The sequence below is a fragment of the Pleurodeles waltl genome, chromosome 8 (assembly GCF_031143425.1).
Source record: "Pleurodeles waltl isolate 20211129_DDA chromosome 8, aPleWal1.hap1.20221129, whole genome shotgun sequence".
Taxonomy (NCBI): domain Eukaryota; kingdom Metazoa; phylum Chordata; class Amphibia; order Caudata; family Salamandridae; genus Pleurodeles; species Pleurodeles waltl.
In genome coordinates this window covers 57,413,381-57,435,766 of record NC_090447.1, presented here as the reverse complement: position 1 = coordinate 57,435,766, position 22,386 = coordinate 57,413,381, and the positions used below count along the sequence as shown (strand labels likewise).

At 45.9% G+C, this 22,386-nt stretch overlaps 1 protein-coding gene and 1 long non-coding RNA gene across 2 annotated transcripts in view; both read right to left on the bottom strand.

Annotated features, from left to right (window-relative positions):
- Positions 1–15,984: 15,984 nt before the first annotated feature.
- LOC138249408 (olfactory receptor 52E4-like) lies at positions 15,985–18,553 on the bottom strand. Its single transcript, XM_069203369.1, has 2 exons — positions 17,595–18,553; positions 15,985–16,156 (listed from the first exon to the last, which is right to left on the bottom strand). The coding sequence occupies exons 1-2, from the start codon at positions 18,551–18,553 to the stop codon at positions 15,985–15,987; spliced, it is 1,131 nt and encodes a 376-aa protein (XP_069059470.1).
- Positions 18,554–19,776: 1,223 nt separating this feature from the next.
- Positions 19,777–22,386, bottom strand: part of LOC138249039 (uncharacterized) — a 79,765-nt gene continuing 77,155 nt past the window's right edge. Inside the window, exon 4 of the long non-coding RNA XR_011194688.1 lies at positions 19,777–21,535. This is a non-coding gene — a long non-coding RNA (uncharacterized lncRNA). The remainder of the gene's footprint in view (positions 21,536–22,386) is intronic.

Below are 22,386 nucleotides of genomic sequence, written 5' to 3'. Positions count from 1 at the left end.
CAAATGAACCAATATCACAAACCACACATCCCAACACCGAGCATGCAACACCAATGCATGGACATCCATCACTAAAGCATGCCCACTTCACATACCCATACACCCCCCTAAACCATCATCACACAAGACCACACAGGAATGCCAGCACTGGGATACACGGTCACCCACCCATTGCATACCATGACACACACAGATGCAATAATCATGCTTTTCCACCCCTGCAGGACCACTACCCAACTTCACCAGACAGGAGGGTCCAGACATCTCTACTCCACCCACAGAAGAGGCCCACAGTGATGACAGCACCTCTGTCCACCTGGATCTAGATGACCAGCCCGGACCATCGTGGGCCTCCTGACAGTCGGTTCCCCTCACACAGGCACAGGACACCACAGACCTTCCCCCCTCTGGTAACACCAGCACAGCACCCACCCAGCGGGCCCATACCTCTGTCCCCAGGACACGTCAATCAGCTGTGTGTCCACCACTACAGGGAACCCAGGATAACCCACCACCCCAACAACAACAGGGACCTGGGGGCAGTGGCAGTGGGCACATGGTCCAGGGGACGGAGGCCCAGGAACACAGGGGAACTGGGAGGGCTGCTGTGCGACAGGGGATGGACAGGCCAAGGGAACCCAGTCTCCGCGAGGCCCTCACCTCCATCATGGGAGCATACCACCACTCCAAGGAGATGATGGCAACGGTCCTGGCCAAGTTTCAGGAGACCCAGCGCATGCAGGAGGAACAGTATTTGGGGTTCAGGGAGGAACTCAGAACCATCATTTCCACCCTGGGCACCATCGTAGGGGTGCTGAAGGAAATACTCAACACCAGGAGGGACACTGTGGCACTACAAGGGGCCCCTGACACTAGCATGGACGATGAACTGCCCACCACCTCTGCCGGCGCTAGTGGTCAGGAGGCACCGCCACAGGACCACCACACCAGCACCCCACCCCCTGCAGACGGAGAACCACCCCGCAAATGGTCCATGAGATCCAGGAACAAGACAGAGTACGATGGCAAGACCCCGCCAAGAAATAAGACCACCCTGATTGTCATCCCACTGTCCCACTTTGTCACCCTGTCCATATTGAAACTGCCCCAGCTCCACTTCCTATGTCCATATGGGCAATGCACCTGTGAGACTAATAGACTGGACTCTGCCATGGACACTCCTCCGTCATCACCCCTCACCATTTAACTTCCCCCTCCAATATTTCGTATTTAAATAAAAACACGTAAAGCACCAAAAGATCTGGAGTCTGTCTGTGATTTCAAAATAGTGTATTTGCAATTACAGTGACCAAATGTTCTTGAAATACTAATGTCAACATACCTATGTCACACAGCTTTAGTCCATGAGGAATCTAAGCAGATGTCACACGTTGGGACACACACCTGTGAAACCATAAGGGAAAGTGACAACTCAGTGACCATACACTGGGTGAAGTCGACAGACAGGATAGAGGTAGAAGTGTAAAAGTACATGTAGTAGGCAGGAATGTAATCTCACCTGTGTTTCATTGGAAATATTGCTGGATGACTGAGTCCCTGTTGTCCATGTCTTCTTCCTCTGCTTCCTCCTCATCACTGTCCACAGGCTCCACAGCTGCCACAACACCGCCATCTGGACCATCCTCCTGCAGAAAAGGCACCTGTCGTCGCAAAGCCAAGTTGTGAAGCATACAGCAGGCCACGATGATCTGGCACACCTTCTTTGGTGAGTAGAATAGGGGTCCACCTGTCATATGGAGGCACCGTAACCTTGCCTTCAGGAGGCCGAAGGTCCGCTCGATCACCCTCCTAGTTCGCCCATGGGCATCATTGTAGCGTTCCTCTGCCCTTGTCCTGGGATTCCTCACTGGGGTCAGTAGCCATGACAGGTTGGGGTAACCAGAGTCACCTAATAACCACACACGGTGCCTCTGGAGTTGACCCATCACATAAGGGATGCTGCTATTCCGCATGATGTTAGTGTCATGCACTGAGCCAGGGAACATGGCATTCACATGGGAGATGTACTGGTCGGCCAAACATACCATCTGTACATTCATCGAATGATAACTCTTCCGGTTCCTGTACACCTGTTTACTCCTGCGGGGGGTACCAATGCCACATGTGTCCCATCAATAGCACCTATGATGTTTGGGATATGTCCAAGGGCATAGTCACCTTTCACTGTAGGCAAATCCTCCACCTGAGGGAAAACGATGTAGCTCCGCATGTGTTTCAGAAGGGCAGCCAAAACACTCTGGACAATACGTTGGAAAACATAGGCTGGGGCATCCCTGATGCCATGGCCACAGTTGTTTGAAATGACCCCGTTGCAAGAAAAAGGAGCACTGATAGCACCTGCATTTGAGCGGGGATTCCTGTGGGATGGCAGATTGCTGACATCAGGTCTGGCTCCAACTGGGTACACAGTTCCTAGATTGTGGCACGGTCAAACCTGTAGGTGATTATCAAATTTATTTCCTCCATTGTCGTCAGGTCCACCAGCGGTCGGTACACCGGAGGATTCCGCCATCTCCTCACATGTCCCAGCGGACGGTGCCTATGAAGGACAACAGCGAGCACAGAGTCAAACAACTCTGAGGTATGTACACACGGCTTACACAGAACACAAATCCTAATCCGAAATTTGCCCTGTATGAGTGTTGAGGCAAGGCCTAGGTATGTGTGATGCAGTTAAAAATAGATCCATGTGGGCCCCAGAAATGGCGGCTGTCTGACCTGTAAAGTGGGACAATGGGATATGAGGTAACTGTGCTGGCATTGTACACCGTCGCAGTAGGCGGTCGAAGACCACAGCGCAATGCTGCATTGGTTAACATTGGACCCTATGGGTCCCAGGAGCCAATGAGAATGTACGCCGGCGGTGATGGTAGGCACCGCCGCGGACATGACCACCATTTTCTATCTGTTGAATCACTCGATACCTGATCTTCGACAGGAGAGGACGTACACTGCAAGTGCTGCTGTGACCTCGGTCTCGAAGAGACAATGGCTCGTGCGTCTGGGGAAAGGGCCCCTGCCTTCACATCAGAGGAGTTGGAAAAGCTTGTCGATGGGGTCCTCCCCCAGTACATGCTACTCTACGGTCCTCCAGACCAACAGGTAAGTACACAGGGAGCATGTTGTATGGGCTATGCCTGTGTGGAGAGGACTGGTTGTAAGAAGGAAGAGGGGGCAGAGTTCTGAGTGCATGAAAGACAGTGGGTGCATGTGCCACATACCAAGGGTAGGGATGCGGGCCATTCACTTTGACGGCGCAGTGGGTAATGACTTCTCTTCTTCCCCTGTACATTTCATGTAGATCAGCGCCCACCAGAAGAAGGATATTTGGCGTGCCATCGCCAAGGACGTCTGGACCCTGGGGGTCCACCACAGACGGAGCACCCACTGCCGGAAAAGATGGGAGGACATTCGCCGCTGGAGCAAGAAGATGGTGGAGGCTCAGCTGGGGATGGCCTCCCAACTTGGGAGGGGTGCCCGTCGAACCATGACCCCCCTGATGTTCCGGATCCTGGAGGTGGCCTACCCGGAGTTGCATCGGCGCTTGAGGGCATCACAGCAGACACAAGTGGGTGAGTACACTCTCATTCAGCTGACTTAGCGCGCAGTGGAGGGGTCTGGGTGGGGGCGGAGGGCGGTGGGTTTCCCTAGGCCAGGACGAGTTCCTTAGGCTAGGCCCCTTCATAAGGCATGGCTCTGTGGCCCACCACCCCACCTCTGTAGAGTGCCAAGTACAGCTATTCATGCACCTGTGTCATCTATGTGTGCAGATGTCGTCCATAGCCTTGTAGGCCATTTCCCAGGAATTGCACTGTAGAGCCCAACGGCGTGACGTAGTGCAGGGGGCTCCTGTGTCTGTCTTGTCCGCCAACGGTAGCTGTAAGCCATGCACTCAACATGTTTTTCTTCTGTCCCCCCCCCCTTTTTTGCGGTCTCCCTGTTCTTGTGTGCATTAGCATCATTAGGCGGAGGAGCAGTGGCACCGGAGCAAGAGGGAGCTGCATCCACCATGGCCATGGAGGGCCACACTACGGACTCTGAATACACCAGTGGGACGGAGGGTGAGGGGAGCACCACGGCGGGGACAGGAGCTGAAACCAGCGACACAGACTCGTCCTCCAATGGGAGCTCCCTTGTGGTGGCGGCAACATCTGTGCCCCCCACTACTAAAGGTACAGCCGCCACCCCCCCTGCCAGTACTGCCCTCCCAGCAGCCAGTGTGGCACGGAGTCAGAGCACAGCCAGTCCCCCCCTGTGAAGCACCAGAAGTTGGCTAGTGCCCGGCAGGAGAGGGGGAAGACTCCAGCCACCCAAGCCACTCACAGGGGTCCCGGCGGGAGTGTGGACTCAGCTGTGACTCCTCCCAAGGTGGGGAAGGAGCAGAAGAAAGCCGGCAAGTCTGGGAGGAGCAGCACGGCAGAGAGGACCGCAATCATCCCCGCTGGCCAGGAAGCCACCGCCAGCCCTATCGTTGCTGCCCAGGAGGGCCCCGCCAGCCTCAGCCCAGCTGCCAAGGAGGGCCCCGCCAGCCACAGCCCAGCTGCCCAGGAGGGCCCCACCAGCCACAGCCCAGTTGCCCAGGAGGGCCCCGCCAGCCTCAGCTCAGCTGCCCAGGAGGGCCCCGCCAGGAACAGCCCAGCTGCCCAGGAGTGCCCCGCCAGCCACAGTCCAGCTGCCGAGGAGGGCCCCACCTGCCACAGCCCAGCTGCCCAGGAGGACCCCGCCAGCCACAGCCCAGCTGCCCAATGAAGAACCACCAGCCCCAGCCCAGCTGGGCAATGAAGGACCACCAAGTCAAGCACCGCTGAACAGGGCAAGGACCGCTGAACAGGGCAAGGACCGCCAAGTCAAGCACCGCTGAACAGGGCAAGCACCGCTGAACAGGGCAAGGACCGCCAAGTCAAGCACCGCTGAACAGGGCAAGGACCGCTGAAAAGGGCAAGCACCGCCAAGTCAAGCACCCCTAGCACATGAGCAGCAGGGGCACTGAAGCAACAGGGACCGTCACGGGGTGAGTGATGCACTCTGGGCACCAGTCCCCCTCCAGAACCAGTGGAGACATGCATCCACTACCTCAGTCCTTGGCAGGATGAAGCACTCTGGGCACCAGTCCCCCTCCAGAACCAGTGGAGAGATCCATCCACTACCTCTGTCCTCCACAGGATGAAGCACTCTGGGCACCAGTCCCCCTCCAGAACCAGAGGAGATATGCATCCACTACCTCTGTCCTGCACAGGATGAAGCACTCTGGGCACCAGTCCCCCTCCACAACCAGTGGAGACATGCATCCACTACCTCTGTCCTGCACAGGATGAAGCACTCTGGGCACCAGTCCCCCTCCAGAACCAGTGGAGACATGCATCCACTACCTCTGTCCTGCACAGGATGAAGCACTCTGGGCACCAGTCCCCCTCCAGAACCAGTGGACACATGCATCCACTACCTCTGTCCTGCACAGGATGAAGCACTCTGGGCACCAGTCCCCCTCCAGAACCAGTGGAGACACGCATCCACTACCTCTGTCCTGCACAGGATGAAGCACTCTGGGCACCAGTCCCCCTCCAGAACCAGTGGAGACTGTTATCCACTTGAGAGACTGTGGCTTTGCACTCCCCAGGATGTAACAGTGGGCAAACCACCCACTGGAGAGGCTTGAGAGACTGCGGCTTTGCACTCCCCAGGATGGAACAGTGGGCAACCCACCCACTGTAGAGACTTGAGAGACTGTGGTTTTGCACTCCCCATGATGTAACAGTGGGCAAACCAACCACTGTAGAGACTTGAGAGACTGTGGCTTTACACTCCCCAAGACAAAGCAATGGGCATGTTGCCCCTCCAGAACCAGTGGGAAAGTCACCCACTTTAGAGACTGTGCCTTTGTACTCCCCAGGACAAAGCAATGGGCATGTTGCCCCTCCAGAACCAGTGGGCAAGCACCCACTCCAGAGACTGTGGCCTTCCGCTCCCCAGGATAGATCAATGGGCATGTTGCCCCTCCAGAATAATTGAGGACGTTCCGGTATTTGGCTGAGGTGCCCCCCTTCAACCCCTGAGGTATCTTCCCACTTGCAAAATGATGCCCCGGCAGTGTTCTCTCCGACTGTGTCAGGAAACAGGTTGGGCCTTGGTCTGTGCCCTGTGGCATTGTGTGCCCTCATAACTTTAGACTGAAAATTGGCCCTTTATGGACATTTGTATATATTTGGTTTGTGTGGTGGATTTTGCTATGCTAATACATTGTTGTTACTCAAGCATTATGGTCCGTGTTTTATTATGACTTCTGCTGTGTGCCATTGGTTTACATGTGCAGCTGGTTGTGTGTATGGTGTGTGTGTCGGGTGTGTGTTGTGCGTGTGTGTGTGTAACTCTCAATTTCCTCCCACCCTCCCTTGTGTGCTAGGTGGCTGTGCTCACACTCGTCGTCTTCATCGGCGTTGGTGTTCCAGGTGGAGCATGGCATAGAAGACTTGCAGTTCTGGTTCCATGGCGGCGTGGTTCCTCCCTGTGTCTCCAATGGTGATTCCTTTCACTTCTGAGCTCTGTTTCCACCAGGCTTTTGTTGGTGTTGGTACTGCCCCGGAAACGGTGGTGGTTTGCAGTGTCTTAATATGGTGGGTGGGACTTTGTCTCCCACAGTGACTGTTGTTTCTGCCGTGGCGGTTGGTGTTGTGCATTGGCTGTATATGGGAGTCATAATTTGGCGCCACCTAGCGCTAGCTTGTTAGCGGTATTACTGCCACTTTATCACTAACCACTAGGGTCGTAATGAGGGCCTAATTTGTTTCCGGCAATTACGCAGGAGTATGAGAAGGAAGGAAAGAAAGCTACTAGGAAAACTAATAAAAGTCCATCCAAGAGTAAGGAGGCTAGAAAGTCTTCAAACAAAGAGGAGGACTCGGACTATGATGAGTTTATTACACAGTTATTGAGAGATTGACCACCACCATATACAGTACATGAGAGTGGTCCAAGTACCAGTGTTGATCCGACAGCCCCGACACAAGTTAATGAGACAGTGAGTCCGGTGCAGGTTAATGCTAGCCTGACACAGAATACAGTGCAAAGTGGTCTTAATGTGCGTACCACTCCTGTAGTGCAGTCCCAGATGCAACCACCACAGGTTCAGAGAATTTATCCTGATGTGCCCATTATGGAAATGACTTCGAACTTAGTGGTGCCAACAGAACAGTTCCTTCCGAGACCGATACTGGTTCAGACTGACCCAACTCCGATTTTATTGCCCCAAGTGCAGCCGCAGTTAATGCCAAGATTTACTCCAGTGACAGGGACACAGTCAGATATGACTCCGATGATGAATCAGAATATGGGAGGTACTCTCCCACAGCATGTAAGTGCCAGAACAGCCCTAGATGCTATATCGCTACCTATTACTGTTGGTCCAGCGGTTCAATTATTTGCACAGAACAGACCTACTGTAGGTGAACAGGGATCAATGTCCCAGAACCGAATGAGGGGAGGGCATAATGAAAATACTCGAGTAGTTTCTCCTGTGGGACAGACTTTTGATGGGACAAGATCATTGCTAGACCTTAGTCGATTTGTAGTACTTCCAGATACTGTGACAGATCCAAACGCTAGTCAGGGTCTAAAATTATTGACACCGCAAACTCCAAATGCAGTTGCACAGCAGGCATTTAACATTTTATTACAAGGACTGACAGCTCAGCAGTTGACTGAATGGTCAGACAAGCTGAATACCCCACAGAGTGCCCCCTAAGGAGAGGAGCATTTGAATTATACTAGGCTAGGCATGGAAGCAAGTGAGCTCATTTAGAAAACAATGGGGGTGAATAGGTTAGAATCCTACACAGAGGCAGAATTTAGATATTTGTGCCCAAAGATTATAAGAGAAGTGAGCAATGTGCATTTGAGACTGGTAAACTTGGCAGAAAAGTACGGCATAGAAATAGAGAAAACAAAGCATTTGAAAAGTAGTTACAGGTTCTATTTTGAGGCAAAAGATTTTGAACACATGAGATCTGCCGGAATGAAGGTACACCTTGAAGAAGTGCTTCAAAGTGCTCAGACCTGGGGAGCATTAGACAAATGGGGAGGTAGATAGGTAAAGAAAAGAGCAAGAGAGAAAGGGATTCTTTAAAGCTGACTGAAAATGTGTGGCAGGATAAAGATCCATTAAACATTTTACCAATAAGAGAGATTCCAGGGGGTAATTTTGTTCACGTCCCATGGAGCAGAAGTGACCATCTGTCATTCACAAATGATTATCCAAGAGATAGAAGAAGCCATTTGAGTGGTAACAGCAGTCAGACAGATTTGTGAAACTTGTGAAGTGTTTGTGGGAAGACTTAAACACATTACTAGTGTTAGGAGTTCCAGCTGATCTGTGGATCAAATGTAAAAGGATTGTAGATTGGCCAACAAGTGAACCAGAGAGAGACAAGAATACAGGTGCACCTTCTCCTGAGGTAATGAAATATTACTATACGGTGATTGAGTTTTTGAAAATGAGAATTTTGCCCAAGAATATTGATTGGTAGAGGATTGAAAGAACAGCCCAGGAAGCAGAGGAGTTGAGACATACATATTATTAGAGATTGTTGCAGGCATTCAAGCATTACAGTGGTACAGAGACAATTGAGTTGAAAGACATGCTTCATTTTGTGTTCAGATTTGTGGAAGGACTGAGACCTGAGATTAGCCAGATGATTAAGAGTAATTTGATTTGCTGGCAAGCAAACCCGATTGAAGAGGTAATGCAGTATGCAAAATACTGTAGTGATGAGATTGAGTTGAAGCAGAAAAAGTTGAAAGATACGACGAAGGTGATGCAGATTAAAGCAGCTCAAACAGGAATAGAATGGAATTTTTCACAGCAGGTACGACAGCAGCAGCAGGCGAACATGATGTTCCAGCCCCAGATGAGAGGTAGTGGCCGTGGAGGCAATATGAATCGTGGTCCAGATTTGAATACTGTAGTGGTTCAGAATGAAATGCAGAGAATTAAGAAGCTATTGCCATGTCACATTTGCAGAGCTGTTGGACATTGGAAACAGGAGTGTTCAATGATGATGCATGAGGGTGTCGTTCAGCAGAATAATGACATCAATTCTTACCAGAATGTGAGAGGACTGAGAGTGAGAGGTTCTAATTCAAATTTACAGAATAATGTTAATCAAATGCGAAATCTTCAGCCCATGCAGCAGGTGCAAATGCCCTGTGCACAAGTGTCACAGTTGCAGCCGATGCAACAGCAGGTTCCCATGGTACCTAGACAGCAAATTCAAATACCTCATGCCCCGATGGAGCAGCAACAGATGATGCTTTCTCAACTGGTCAGAGGCATAACAAAAGTAGTAACACAGTGCACCAATAAATGATGAGTGGACGAGCAACAGTTCATATGAGGAGCCGTGTGTGCTTGCGACTTCCCTAGAAGTAGATCAAAGAGGACCCTATGTGGAGGGAAAGGTTATGGCTCACAGGGTTTCATTCTTGGTTGGCACGGGAGCTACATGCTCTTCGGTGAGAAGTGCAGAAGATCCAAACTTGCCCCTTTCAGGTAGAACAGTTCAGGTTGTGGGAGTAACAAACCAGTATTTGACAAACCCATTACAGATCCAGTTCAAGTTGAGATTGGCAACCTTCAGGGATTGCATAAATTTGTAGTCTGCGATTCAAGTCCAGTATCCCTACTGGGAAGAGACTTGCTGTGTAAAATTAGGTATTTGATTACTTGTTTAAATGATGGAATTGAGATTCAGACGAATAGTGATGACGAAGAGGACCAAGCCCCGGGAATAGAATATGAAACTACAAATGAGAAGTACCCTTTGATTGCCTTTGATTGAATTTTTTCTGATGTTCACAGTGAAAGAGCTTCATCCTGATTTGCAGAGAATGGTTAAAGAGAAACTGTCGAATCTCACAGGAAAAGAAGTAGGTTTGATAAAGGGAGATGAGCCAGTCAAAGTTACTGTGAAGCTGAATGCAGTTTTCCCTGAACTTCCACAGTACCATATGCCGCAGGTTGTCCTGATGAAAGTAACCCAGATAATTGCAGACTTTGTAAAGCAAGGGGTTCTGAAATAAGTATTGAGCAGTCCATGTAACTCACCAATAATGGGTTTGAAGAAGCCCTGTGGGAAGGTTCGGCTTGTTCAGGATTTGAGAAAAATTAATAAGATTGTGGTCAAATGTTGTCCCGTGGTGTCAAATTCAGCTGTAATAATGTTTCACATTCCGTGTGATGCCAAGAGGTTTACCGTCATCGATTTGTCACAAGCATTCTTTTCTGTACCTCTTCAGGAGGATAGTCAATTTCTCTTTTGTTTCAAATTCCTGGATCTAGTATATTCCTCAAGGGTTTTCAGAGTCACCTTGCATATTTAATCAGATACTGAAAAATTATTTGGAGTCGTTGAAAATGCCTTTCCAATCAACCTTTGTGCAGAACATTGATGACTTGCTGATTGCCTCCAAAACAAGGGACGAGTGCAAGTATGATACGATTGCCCTGTTGAACCATTTGGGAAAGAATGGTCATAAAGTGTCTCAGCTTAAATGGCAGTACTGTCAAAAAGTAGTGAAATATTTGGGTCACCAGATTGAGAAGGGTTCAAGAAAGATTCCCAGGGAAAGGATTACAACCATATTGCAGATAAATCCCCCAACTACACAGAGAGATGTCAGGATGTTTTTGGGGATGGTAGGTTATTGTCGCCAATGGTTCCAAATTTCTCATTCATTTCAAGACCATTGCAGAAGCTGACTCATAAGGAAGTCACTGATCCCATAGTCTTTGCAGGGCTCCAGCGTTAGGTATGCCAGACTACACAAAACCTTTCACATTGTTTTGTCATGAGCATGATGCATGTTCTTTGTCTGTCTTGACACAGGTCCCTGGAGGTGTAAACTTCCCAGTAGCATATTTTGAAGCTACTTTGGACCCAGTTGCTGCAGCCTTACCGGGTTGTTTGCTCACAGTTGCAGCAGTTGATCAGAACCCCACACAGTGTGAGGGCATTGTGATGAAACATCCCGTGACTGTAATGGTCCCTCACTCTATTGAAATTGTATCATTGAAAAGATGTACAGTGCTGAACTTGGCAACCTTACTTCTGAGTGAAAATGATGACATTGAAAAAGAGGAATATATTGTGCATGATTGTCTTGAAGTAACTGACGTGCACAAAACCGAGACCTGACAATAGAAATACCTGATTGGGAGAAAATTACAAAATTATCTTTGTTGATGGTTCTTGTCTGAGAGACAATACAGAGACACTGAGAGCAGGCTATGCTGTGTGCACAATTGCAGGTACCTTGGAAGCTTCTTGGCTTCGATGAATGTATTCTGCCCAAGTAGCGGAACTGGTAGCCCTTACTAGAGCATGCCATGTTTCTGCTTTATTGAAAGTTACAATCTATATGGATAGCCAGTATGGATTTGGAATAGTCCATGATTTTGGCCAGTTGTGGTCAAAGAGAGGTTTCCTAACCTTTTCTGGTTCACCAGTGAGAAATGGTGAGAGAATTAAAGAATTGTTACATGCTATTCAAATGCCTGAAAAGATTGCCGTGGTGAAATGCAGTGAACATCTGAAGTCGCAGGACTTTGTGTCAATGGGAAATTGATATGCGGATCAACTTGCTAGGTTTTGCACATTTAACTGTACATCGTTCAAAGACAATAGGGAACTGTTACCTGAAGAAGATGAAAACTGTACAAGCTATGTATTGAAAACAATTGACACTTTGGAAGAACTGAAAACGTTGCAGAATAATATTGACAGAGAGGAAAAATTTTCATGGAGCAAAATTAAATGTGTGCAGAGACAAGATGAAGAGTGCTGGGTCAGTTGGTTTTGCAAGTCATTTGGTTTTGCCAAATAGCCTGTTATCTCAAATAGCAAGGTACTATCACAGTCAAGCACATATTGGGAGCGATGCAATGATTTGTTTGTTCAAACATGATCATAGTGCGTGACAATTACTGACTCCATTGATTATTGATGTTATTGATTGCTAATGATTATTGATTATTGTGTATTGATTATGTACTGGAGCTATGGTAAGAACATCTTAATTTAGAGTCAAAAGGTTCATTGACCTATTCACGTCCATTTGTAAGTTCACTTATTAAGGTCAGATGCGCTAACAGGACCATTCATCACTTACAGCGGAACTCTCGGGAGTCCCCACAACTTCGGTGGAAAAAAAACACATTGAGTGGTTAAGTGGATTAAGTTGAACTTTAGTATCGACCTACCCAATGCCCCGTTTGGCACTTGGAAGTCTCATGTTTTTGCAGTCTAATAGGTGTGAAGATTGGCCCATTTCGCTTACTTTAGCCATTTTACAGTTAAAGAGTTTCTGATTCCTTACAATAATTGGTTCCATTCTCATACACCATTTTCCTTTTGTAATCTTAAAATAAAGAGTAATTAAAAATGTATGATTTTGTTATTTTGGCTGTGGCCACTCGGTGTCACCAGGTCATGCAGGGCAGAATGTGCTTCCAGGGGTTAGGATTTTGCCCACCTAGTGCTGTGGTGGGATTGTCATGTTTACAGTGACCGAGTGGAGTAAGCGTTAGCAAGATATAGTAAACATCATGCAAGCAGCATACATGGTGGCTGGATTAACAAAGATAGACCAGGTCTTGTTTTGTTCTGAACTGAAACAGTGAATAGGCCTGGCTGATTTCCCCAGAGAGTTTCCATGTATTTCATTGAATGCATTTGTATTGTGCGTTATGCCAAAGAAAAGATATGCTGTCAAGCTGCATCCAAGATCAGCAACCTGGCCACGCAGAGATGTGGAGCAAAACAGATAAATGAAGCACCAGAGCCTGTGTACAGCACAAAGAATCAAGAACCTCCTTGCAGACTGAAAGGTGCAGCATATCCCTGGACTCTAAGAGCAATTGGTTTCTTAGCTGAGCCCCTTCAGGTAAAAATCCTTCCTTTTCGGTTGAAGACCAGTTTCCAAATCTGAAGGTACCTAGACCCAGTGCTTGACTGTGTGAAGGGAGCTCCAACGTCTTTGGGAAGTCATGATGATGATGATTCACGTGGTGGAAGTGATGCCACTGATGCTATTATGGGGGGAGTTTTGCGTTGACTAGCTACAGGGGGTCATTATGAGTGTGGCGGTCTTAAGACTGCAACATTCACAGTGGCGTTCAGGACTGACAAGGATGCGGCAGTCCGACCGCTAAATTACAACCCTGGTCATTAGACTGACAGGGAACCACCAGATCCATCAGGATCATGGATCTTGGCGGCCTGGCAGAGAGCGTAATCCGCCAGGGCAGCGCTGCAAGCACCGCTGCCCTGCAAATTACAACCTTATCCTACGCCAGCCTTTTCATCGGTGGTAACACCTGTTGTTCACCATGAAAAGTCTGGCGAACAGCCGGTGCTGAGGGTCTCAGGGGGTTCCCGTGCACTGCCATGCATTTGGCAGGGGCCCTCTGCCCAGCACCATCGCAATGTTCACTGTCTGCTTTGCTTCATATTGATGACTGAAACACTAAACCAATCCTATGTGTCTTGCTCAGACAACCACAAGTGTATTATCAATTCTTGTGATGGTAAATATTTGTTTACGGTTAACATTAGCAAGAGCAAAATAAGAGTCCCACACATCATTGAACATCTTTCTTGGTACTATGTTCTCTTATACCAGGGCCTCCAAAGCAATCACTATTCTTATATATATATATATATATATAGAGAGAGAGAGAGAGAGAAGTAATGGAGCATGGATTCTGTCCATGTTTCATTTAGCATAAGGTTCGATGTCAGGCCACTATCAACATGAATATTGATATTTGTAACATTCAGGTCATTGCTAGATCTTAAAATAGATATATGTTTTGGTAAATGATGACTTGTGCATATTATTCATAGTTCAGTAAGTATTTATAGTTATTCCATGATAACACAAGTTTGAAGTTTAGAAAGTCTTAAACTCTAATTTAGCTTTCAGTGATTTGAGTTCTATTGGGATATCCCTGGAATTGCATCCCTTTCTCTCTAAATCGAGTTGTTTTGGTACTTAGGGGTAACGCCATGAAGGACCTTAGATAATTGTTATACTAAATATGGGAAGCACTAGTTAAATTTAAAACATGCTTATACTGTACATTTCACACAATACAGCAAAAAATGTAAGCGTATCTTTAGACATACAGATGTGATGGTGGAAGTTTCCACACTTAGGGCCAGATGTAGGTAGGTATAAAATTGCGACTTGCAATTTGCGGGTCATAGCGACTCGCAAAACAAAATGCAGAAAGGTGTCTCAGACACCTTTTGCGACTCGCTATGGGGTCGCAAAGACCCACCTCATGAATATTAATGAGGTGGGTCGCAGTTTGTGACCCCATAGCGAGTCCATGCACTTACAGGGATGGTGGCCTGCTGGAGACAGCAGACCACCATGTCTGTGACTGCTTTCTTAATAAAGCAGTTTTTTTTTTCTTTTTGCAGCCTGTTTTCCTTAAAGGAAAACGAGCTGCAAAAAGAAAAACTTCCGAAACCATTTGGTTTCGGTTTTTTCAGAGTAGGCAGTAGTCCATAGGACCACTGCCTGCTCTGAAAAAATATAATTTTTGGCATTCACAAAGGGGAAGGGGTCCCCTGGGGACCCCTTCCCCTTTTGCGAATGAGTTACCATCCACTTCAAGTGGATGGTAACTGCGAGTTGGTTTGCGACCGCATTCGCGGTCACAAAGCAACTCAGCATGGCGATGCGGTCGCAAATAGGAAGGGAACACCCCTAGCTATTTACGAGTTGCAGCCTCAAATTGCGAGTCGCTACCAACTCGCAATTTGAGGTTGTGCATCGCGTTAGGCCTTTAGCGCGTCGCAAACTGCGTTTGTCGCAGTTTGCGACGCACAAAAGGCTTCCTACATCTGGCCCTTATCCTCCTGGTATACCTCAGGCACCCTTCTAGTTCGATGAAGAACTTTTCCCCAAAAATGTGCTTCTGGATAGCCGACAAAATCAGTTTCAGAATAAATGCCAATTGAATGCTGCTAACATTTCTCGCTAGCCCGCATTTTTTCCAAAGTGAAGATTAGTTTTTTGAAAAATTTCAAAAATAATGCCCCTGAAGTGCTGAGAGTTTTCTCCCAGGATCTGCTGGGCATTGTTTATTTGTGTTTCCTGCTCAGGACCACCATGCCTTGCCCTGCAATATCAGGAAGAAAGAACACTACCAGGAGCTCAAGCATACACAGAACTGTCCATGCAAGGTTATCGAACTGCCTGTTCTCAGTGTCATCTTAAGGATTTGGGGAAAGGCCCGGCAAGAAATATTTTTGGCCCCTAAGTGGAGCAACTTTGAATTTTATTACAAATGTTTTGCTAATGAAATCTCTATGTTGCCTAACAATATTGAATTAGAAGTTCAATATTAAGGTTGAGAACTACACAGAGGTCAGCAAGAGAGAAAATTAACTTTGTCAGGGGGCCCTTTGAAGCCTTGAGGCCATGGTCAGCTGCTCAACTTGCCCATGCGATAAAACATCTCAGCATGTCCTGTGTAACATGGTCTTTGTTGGCTTCACCTCTGAATATGGTGTACAGGAATATTGTCTGAGATAAATATTATAATAGAAATATAATTTACATAAATACAACTCATTAGGTGTATTATTAATTCTAATGGGGTAAAGTTGTTCTAGGTATTGTTTAGGACTCCATATTTATGTCAGACATTATAATGCCAGTGTTCTGGTACCACACCCCATAGTGGGAGTGTGTGATCTAGATGCAGGAAGTCAGACATTGCAGCTCTTCCCACATCTCTAAATATAGTTGTAACCAATAGATTGGCATAAGAATGCACTGCTGATTGTTGGCTTGTACCCCGATACTACCACCTCTAAATGAGGGTTCAAATCATACTGTGCATGTTACCAGCTATACATTTGTAAAACCTATTCCTCCTATATCTGCAATTTGAAGTACCTAGACTTCACGAACATTGAAATTTAAAAGTAGTAAAGGTGGATGTTCTTTTTTAATGTTCAATATTTTATCATTCTTCAGTCTACTATCTGGAATCAGTAGCATGATGACATGTCCAGTTCTTAATCTATTGCAGCATAGTTTTGAAATGCTGCACAACTTTGAGTACCTACTAAAGAAATAACAAATGAGTTCTTGAAGCTGTGACATGAATGTTTGAATGTCACTCTTCCTCGAAGCCAAAACTCAATTTAATTGATCACTCACTAGTGTTGTTAATCTTGTATTCAGAGAAACACAAAGGCACCTTAACAAACTGAGGAGCTCATATGGAGTGGGCCAGAGGGTCAACTGGTCCTTCTGCTCAATGTATAGATATTCTTTGGCTGGACTGTTTGATAATGTGTCCACACCAAAAAAAGTAAATCACTTCACATCTAAAAGCGAATTCCTTTTCACTATAGCAAACGCTAAACAACGATTGATTGATGTCTTGATTGTATTGCATATTGCAGATATGCAATGACAAATGAACAGGACTATACACTACATATCCCAAAAATATGTTTCTCAAACATCAGATTATGGGGGTCAACGACCGCGGGAGCACCGCCAACAGGCTGGCGGTGCTCCCAAGGGCATTCTGACCGCGGCGGTATGGCCGCGGTCAGAAACGGAAAACCGGCGGTTTCCCGCCGGTTTTCCGCTGCCCTGAGGAATCCTCCATGGCGGCTCAGCTTGCTGCGCCGCCATGGGGATTCCGACCCCCTCACCGCCATCCTGTTCCTGGCGGTTTTGACCGCCAGGAACAGGATGGCGGTGAGGGGTGTCGTGGGGCCCCTGGGGGCCCCTGCAGTGCCCATGCCAATGGCATGGGCACTGCAGGGGCCCCCGTAAGAGGGCCCCTAAAAGATTTTCAGTGTCTGCCATGCACCCATTCGGAGCCGGCTTCCTCGTGGGAAGGGGTTTCCCGCTGGGCTGGTGGGCGGCCTTCTGGTGGGCGGCCTTCTGGCGGTCGCCCGCCAGCCCAGCGGGAAACTCAAAATAACCGCGGCGGTCTTCTGACCGCGTAGCGGTATTCTGTTGGGGGAACTTTGGCGGGCGGCCTCTGCCGCCCGCCAAAGTTGTAATCACACCCTATGTGTAGGTGAACATACTAGCAAGCTTTTACAGGCATGTTGGATGGTGTGCCTATGATTCTTGACTTCTAATCTGTTATCGTATTTGCCTTCTGCATCTTATTTATGGTAATATCAAGCCATCTACTTGATATGTCCATAAGTGGACTGATATTTATCGACTCAACACAAACACTTTTTTCATGTTACAAAGCATTTAACACTGACATGTTTTAATGTAGGGCCATTCTTTGTGCCTCTTCATAAAGTGCATTAATCACCAGTTCTCAAAGGTGAGGCTATTATGGTTGTAGATGAGAAATGAATTCAAATGTATGTGCAGAACACATGTTTAACTTTTATATAAATTAATGCTAATAAATGAGAAATTACAATATTTACACAATCATCTTTGTTGCCAAAGTGTCTGTTATATGTATTCTTTATTGATGGATTGTATGTCAATCATCTACAGTTTTGTTTTTTTCATACAAAATCTTCACTACCCGCTGACGAATCTTCTTTGTTCTGACCCCATAAATAATAGGATTCAATGTTGGTGGCACCAACAGGTAGATATTGGCGATTGTGATGTGAATCTCTGGAGATACATTGTGACCAAACCGGTGTGTGAAAAATGTGAAAAATGCAGTTGTGTAAAATACTAAAATGACACAGATGTGTGAACCACAGGTGCTAAATGCCTTTCGGCTTGCTTCTTTTGAAGGCAGGCTCTGCACTGACCGTAGGATAAATATGTATGACAGGACAGTTGACAGTAAATCAAAAGCTCCTATCAGTGAAGCCACTGAGAGACTGTATGCTTTGCTTGTGTATGTGTCTGCACAAGCTAACTTTGTGATGGCCATGAATTCACAATAAGTATGGGGAACTACATTGGTATGACAGTAGGGCAAGCTTTTCAGGAGGAATGCATGTGGGGAGAAAAAAATTATCCCCCTGAACACTACCACAATACCAATTTTGCCTATTGTTGGATTGGTGAGGATCACTGAGTGCCTGAGAGGATTGCAGATGGCCACATAACGATCAAATGCCATGGCCAAGAAGAAACCAGATTCCATAGCTGTGAAGGAGTGGATAAAGAACATCTGGACCAGGCAGGAAGTAAAGCTGATGTCTCCAGAATTGAACCAGAAGATACTCAGCATTTTAGGTAGTGCAGAGGTAGAAAGAATCAGGTCAGTGATTGAAAGCATGGACAGAAATAAAAACATAGGCTCGTGAAGGCTGCGTTCGACCTTTATGATGCAGAGAATAGTGCAGTTTCCGAAGAGCGCCAAAATATACATAGAGCAGAAGGGAATGGAGATCCAACGCTGGACAGGTTCGAGTCCTGGAATGCCAGTGAGGATAAATGAGGAGGGATGAACGTTAGTGGTGTTAAAGGATGATATCTGTGGAACATCTTGGCTTTTTCCCATCAGCATTTGCTCCCTACAAAGAAACTAAGGAATAAAAACAAGTGGACATTCATCAAGTTAAAGAGCTTACAGATTGATAAGTTTGTATTTCTCTTGTGATTCTCTCATCCAGTATACACTTTCTAAGGCATACTCTTAGGAGTTAATAGCATGCATCTTGATAATAGTGGCTAAAAATACTATCTAACTTAAATTGTGTGAAAAAATATTGTGAGAGCAAGAACATCGTGGGTCAAAATATTTCAGGTAAGTATTTTGGGCCACATGTATGAAGATCCAGTTTTGCGACTCGCACATTGCAAGTCTTAGTGACTCATAATTTGCGACTCGCAAACACGGATGTACAACAGTGTCAATGACACTGTCTGTGATTCGCAATGGGGTTGCAAATGCCCTACCTCCTGAATATTCATGAGGTAGGTCGCAATTTGCGACCCCATTGGGAATGGCAGCACTCACAGGGATGGTGGCCTGCTGGTGTCAGCAGACCACCATGTCTGTGACTGCTTTTAAATAAAGCAGTATTTTTTTTTTAAATGCAGCCTGTTTTCCTTAAAGGAAAACAGAATGCATTTCGAAAAAAAAATGAAAAGTTTTCTTTTCATTTTTTTAGAGCAAGCAGTGGTCCGTGGGACCACTGCCTGCTCTGAAATTTTTTTTTCCCATGCATTCACAAATGGGTTAGCACCGATTTGAAATTGGTGCTAACTGCGATTGTTTTGCAACTGCATTCACGGTTACAAACCAATCATACATACCATTTAGATTTGATATTAGGAAGGGACGCCCTTGACAAGCCCCTTCCTAATACCACATTGCAAAACCCAAACTGCGATTCGATAACGAGTTATTGAATCGCAGTTTGGACATCCCAAAAAGCATTTTTTCTAGTTGCAAAGGGGCCAATTCTGCGAATTGGCCCCTTTGCGACTAGAAAAATGCTTCATACATCTGGCCCTTTGTGATTTTCATAGCTTATTATCCTGTTTTTCAAATCTATTTGGAAATGACATCACTTTAATAATAAACTATTGCTAGTTGTTTAATATTTTTTTCATTTTTTTTTTTTTACTGTGTTGCTTTTCAGTTTATTGAAATTGTTTGTACATTGGCATATTATTGGGCATGTGGGGGAGTAGAGTGAAACATTATTTTAACATATTTTATTCATTTGTGCTTTTAAAACCTGTGTTTTTTAACCCTTTGACTTCTGCGGACCACCAGTTTATCATTTCTTGAACCTGGGGACCCTCACTGAATCATGATCTATAACCAGGAGACACCACACTGAGCTATTGCTGGAATCCAGCGACCACAGCCTAAACATTGGTGATGATTTGAACCGCAAACTAATACACAAAAAAAACAGAAAAAAACCTACGAAACATAAAAAAATCATAACACATTTTTTTTAAATTTGAAATCACATATAAATATAAAAATAAACATTTCAATTTTATTAAGAAGGTTGGAGCTTTTCTATATTCATTTTTAAAATTATTTTGTATTGGATGCTTAATGAACAATACATTAGATACATTACATATATTAATACAATAGATTACAAATGTCATAAAAAGGAACAAGAGAGGGGAGAATGTGAAGAAAAACACATGCGTAATCAACTTCTCATAATAAGGGGCCTCATTATGAGTTTGGCGGATCGGAAAGCCCGTCTACCAAACCTCCGACAGGGTGGTCGCCCCTTACATATCGATCTCCATGCCATAGTCACTATGAGTTTCCTGCTAGATCGGCGGGTGGAAACCTGATTTTCCACTCACCGGCCCAGTGGGAAACAGGCTACAGCATTGTCTCCGGTTCGTAATTGAGCCGATGGCAATGCTGTAGCCAGCAGGGTGCACCAGCATCCTCGCAATACTCACTGTCTGCAAAGTAGCAGACAGTGAACACTTCAAGGGTGCTGTGCAGGTGTGCCCCTGCACTGACCATGCCAAGTGTATGGCAGTGCAGGGGCCCCCCTGTGATCCCCTGCACCTGTTCTTCACCAGCCTACACAGCCATGAAAAGGCTGGTGGAGAACAAGGCCGTAATCTGCGGGGCAGCACTGTATGCATCGCTGCCCTGGTCGGTTACGATCTCCTCCACCACCAGTCGGACTGCCAGGGTTGTAATGTTGGGGTCGGTCAGCTGCATCCACAGTGGTCCTGACTGCCACCGCGAGTGTGGCCGTCGGAAGACCGCCACACTCGTAATGACACCCAAATTGTCTTTGTGCAGCAGCAGCTTAACTAATCAGAATCTCTTAAACAGAGTTGCCTTTTAATTAGTACATAGGCATGACTGTTAACTTAAATGGAGCATAAGATAGTAATCAATAACAATGAAGAATCATAACAATACATAATAAAGGGTCCTCTGCATTTCTTCAGAACAGATATTAGTCCCCATCAATGTTTAATCCCCTTGATTGGCAGCTTCCCACAAACCTTTCTAAATTCAATTGAAGCTACACATTTTCCATACTGAATTCTGTTTGATGCACCTTCACTGCTCACATAAATAAATCTGAGGATACTAATTAAATTTTAACCTCAAATTTTAAATTTCTTGACATTTACAGTACTTTTAAAAAAAAATTATTGCACATTTAGCCACTTTATTTTAATAAATGTTATTAATTTGTCAATATTATTTAATTTTCTGAGCAGTCACAGACTCTTAGTCCCCGGATCACAGTTTGGAAAACACAGATGTAAATCATGTCAATAAATGTCTTGAAGCTGTGAGTTCTTCTCACCTCTTCCAATGCTTTGGAGACAGAAAACTCAAGCCTGTGGTTGCAGCAGTGTCATATAACAGGAGGTGGATAACATTTGCTCATATTTAGTTTATGGTTGAAGAAGCACTATCAAAAGTGAATGAAATCCAGTTTCTAGTGATAAAATCCATTAGGAAGTGTTCATCGGGGCAGCAATGCAACTGTGCTGTGACCACTTCATCCAACATTTCCTGCAATTAGAGTAACTGGAAGAAAAGTGTCAAAGGTTTGTATTCCTCACAAGATGTTGGGCTGCTGCACACCACCATATCAAACTCATTATTTACAGTGGTACAATCCTCCACAAGAACATTGAACTTGACAATATTTTCAATCATGTATCCAAAAATCTTCTTCTTCATTTTTTCACCAATCAAGACACAAATTTCAGCACAATTTTTGTGCAAGTGAAGAGCTCTGCCCATGTCGGTATAATTTGCCACTTGTAAGTCCACCAGATCCAGCATGCCTGAGAACAGGGAGTTTACTTTGCTGAACATTTATGCTGTGAGAAAAATGCAACCTGTAGTGTCATGCTCCTCATTCCTTTGAGATGTCTGTGGTCTTTCTCACCCTATTATATTTTAATATAGCTCTCCATGCTCAATTTTATATGTCCCAATGGTTATATCTTTATAAGCGTAGACTGCCTTTCTCTCCGATTTGGGTTCCTTCTCACTTAACTAGATTCCATCTTATTGGCTCCTCCTGGTTCTACCTGGTTCTCTCTCTCCATATATACATTCCACACATATTGCCCTCTTCCTATCTTTCATGGGCCTTTTTTGGGCCAAAGCTAACACTTTGTCAGTCATCCACTTCATCTTTGGCCCTATCCAATAATCACACCTCCTGTGCCTAATACTATGGCATAAATATTATGTGTAACACACTTTACTCTGCGTCCTCCACTCTACAACTACTGTTCATCTTTGACTTATTTAGACCACTATCTCCCCTGTTTGCATATTGAAATACCTAAGTCTCCTGTAGGCCAACCAGTGGTTTATTTCTCTGAGATGTTATCTAATTACTACACTACTCATGATGATGATGC

Coding starts and splice junctions, on each gene's coding strand:
- LOC138249408 (XM_069203369.1), bottom strand. CDS start 18,553: ATGCTGATGGGAAAAAGCCAAGATGTTCCACAGATATCATCCTTTAAC. Junction 16,157..17,594: donor CAGCGGGTAGTGAAGATTTT/GTATGAAAAAAA, acceptor TTATTTCTTTAG/TAGGTACTCAAAGTTGTGCA.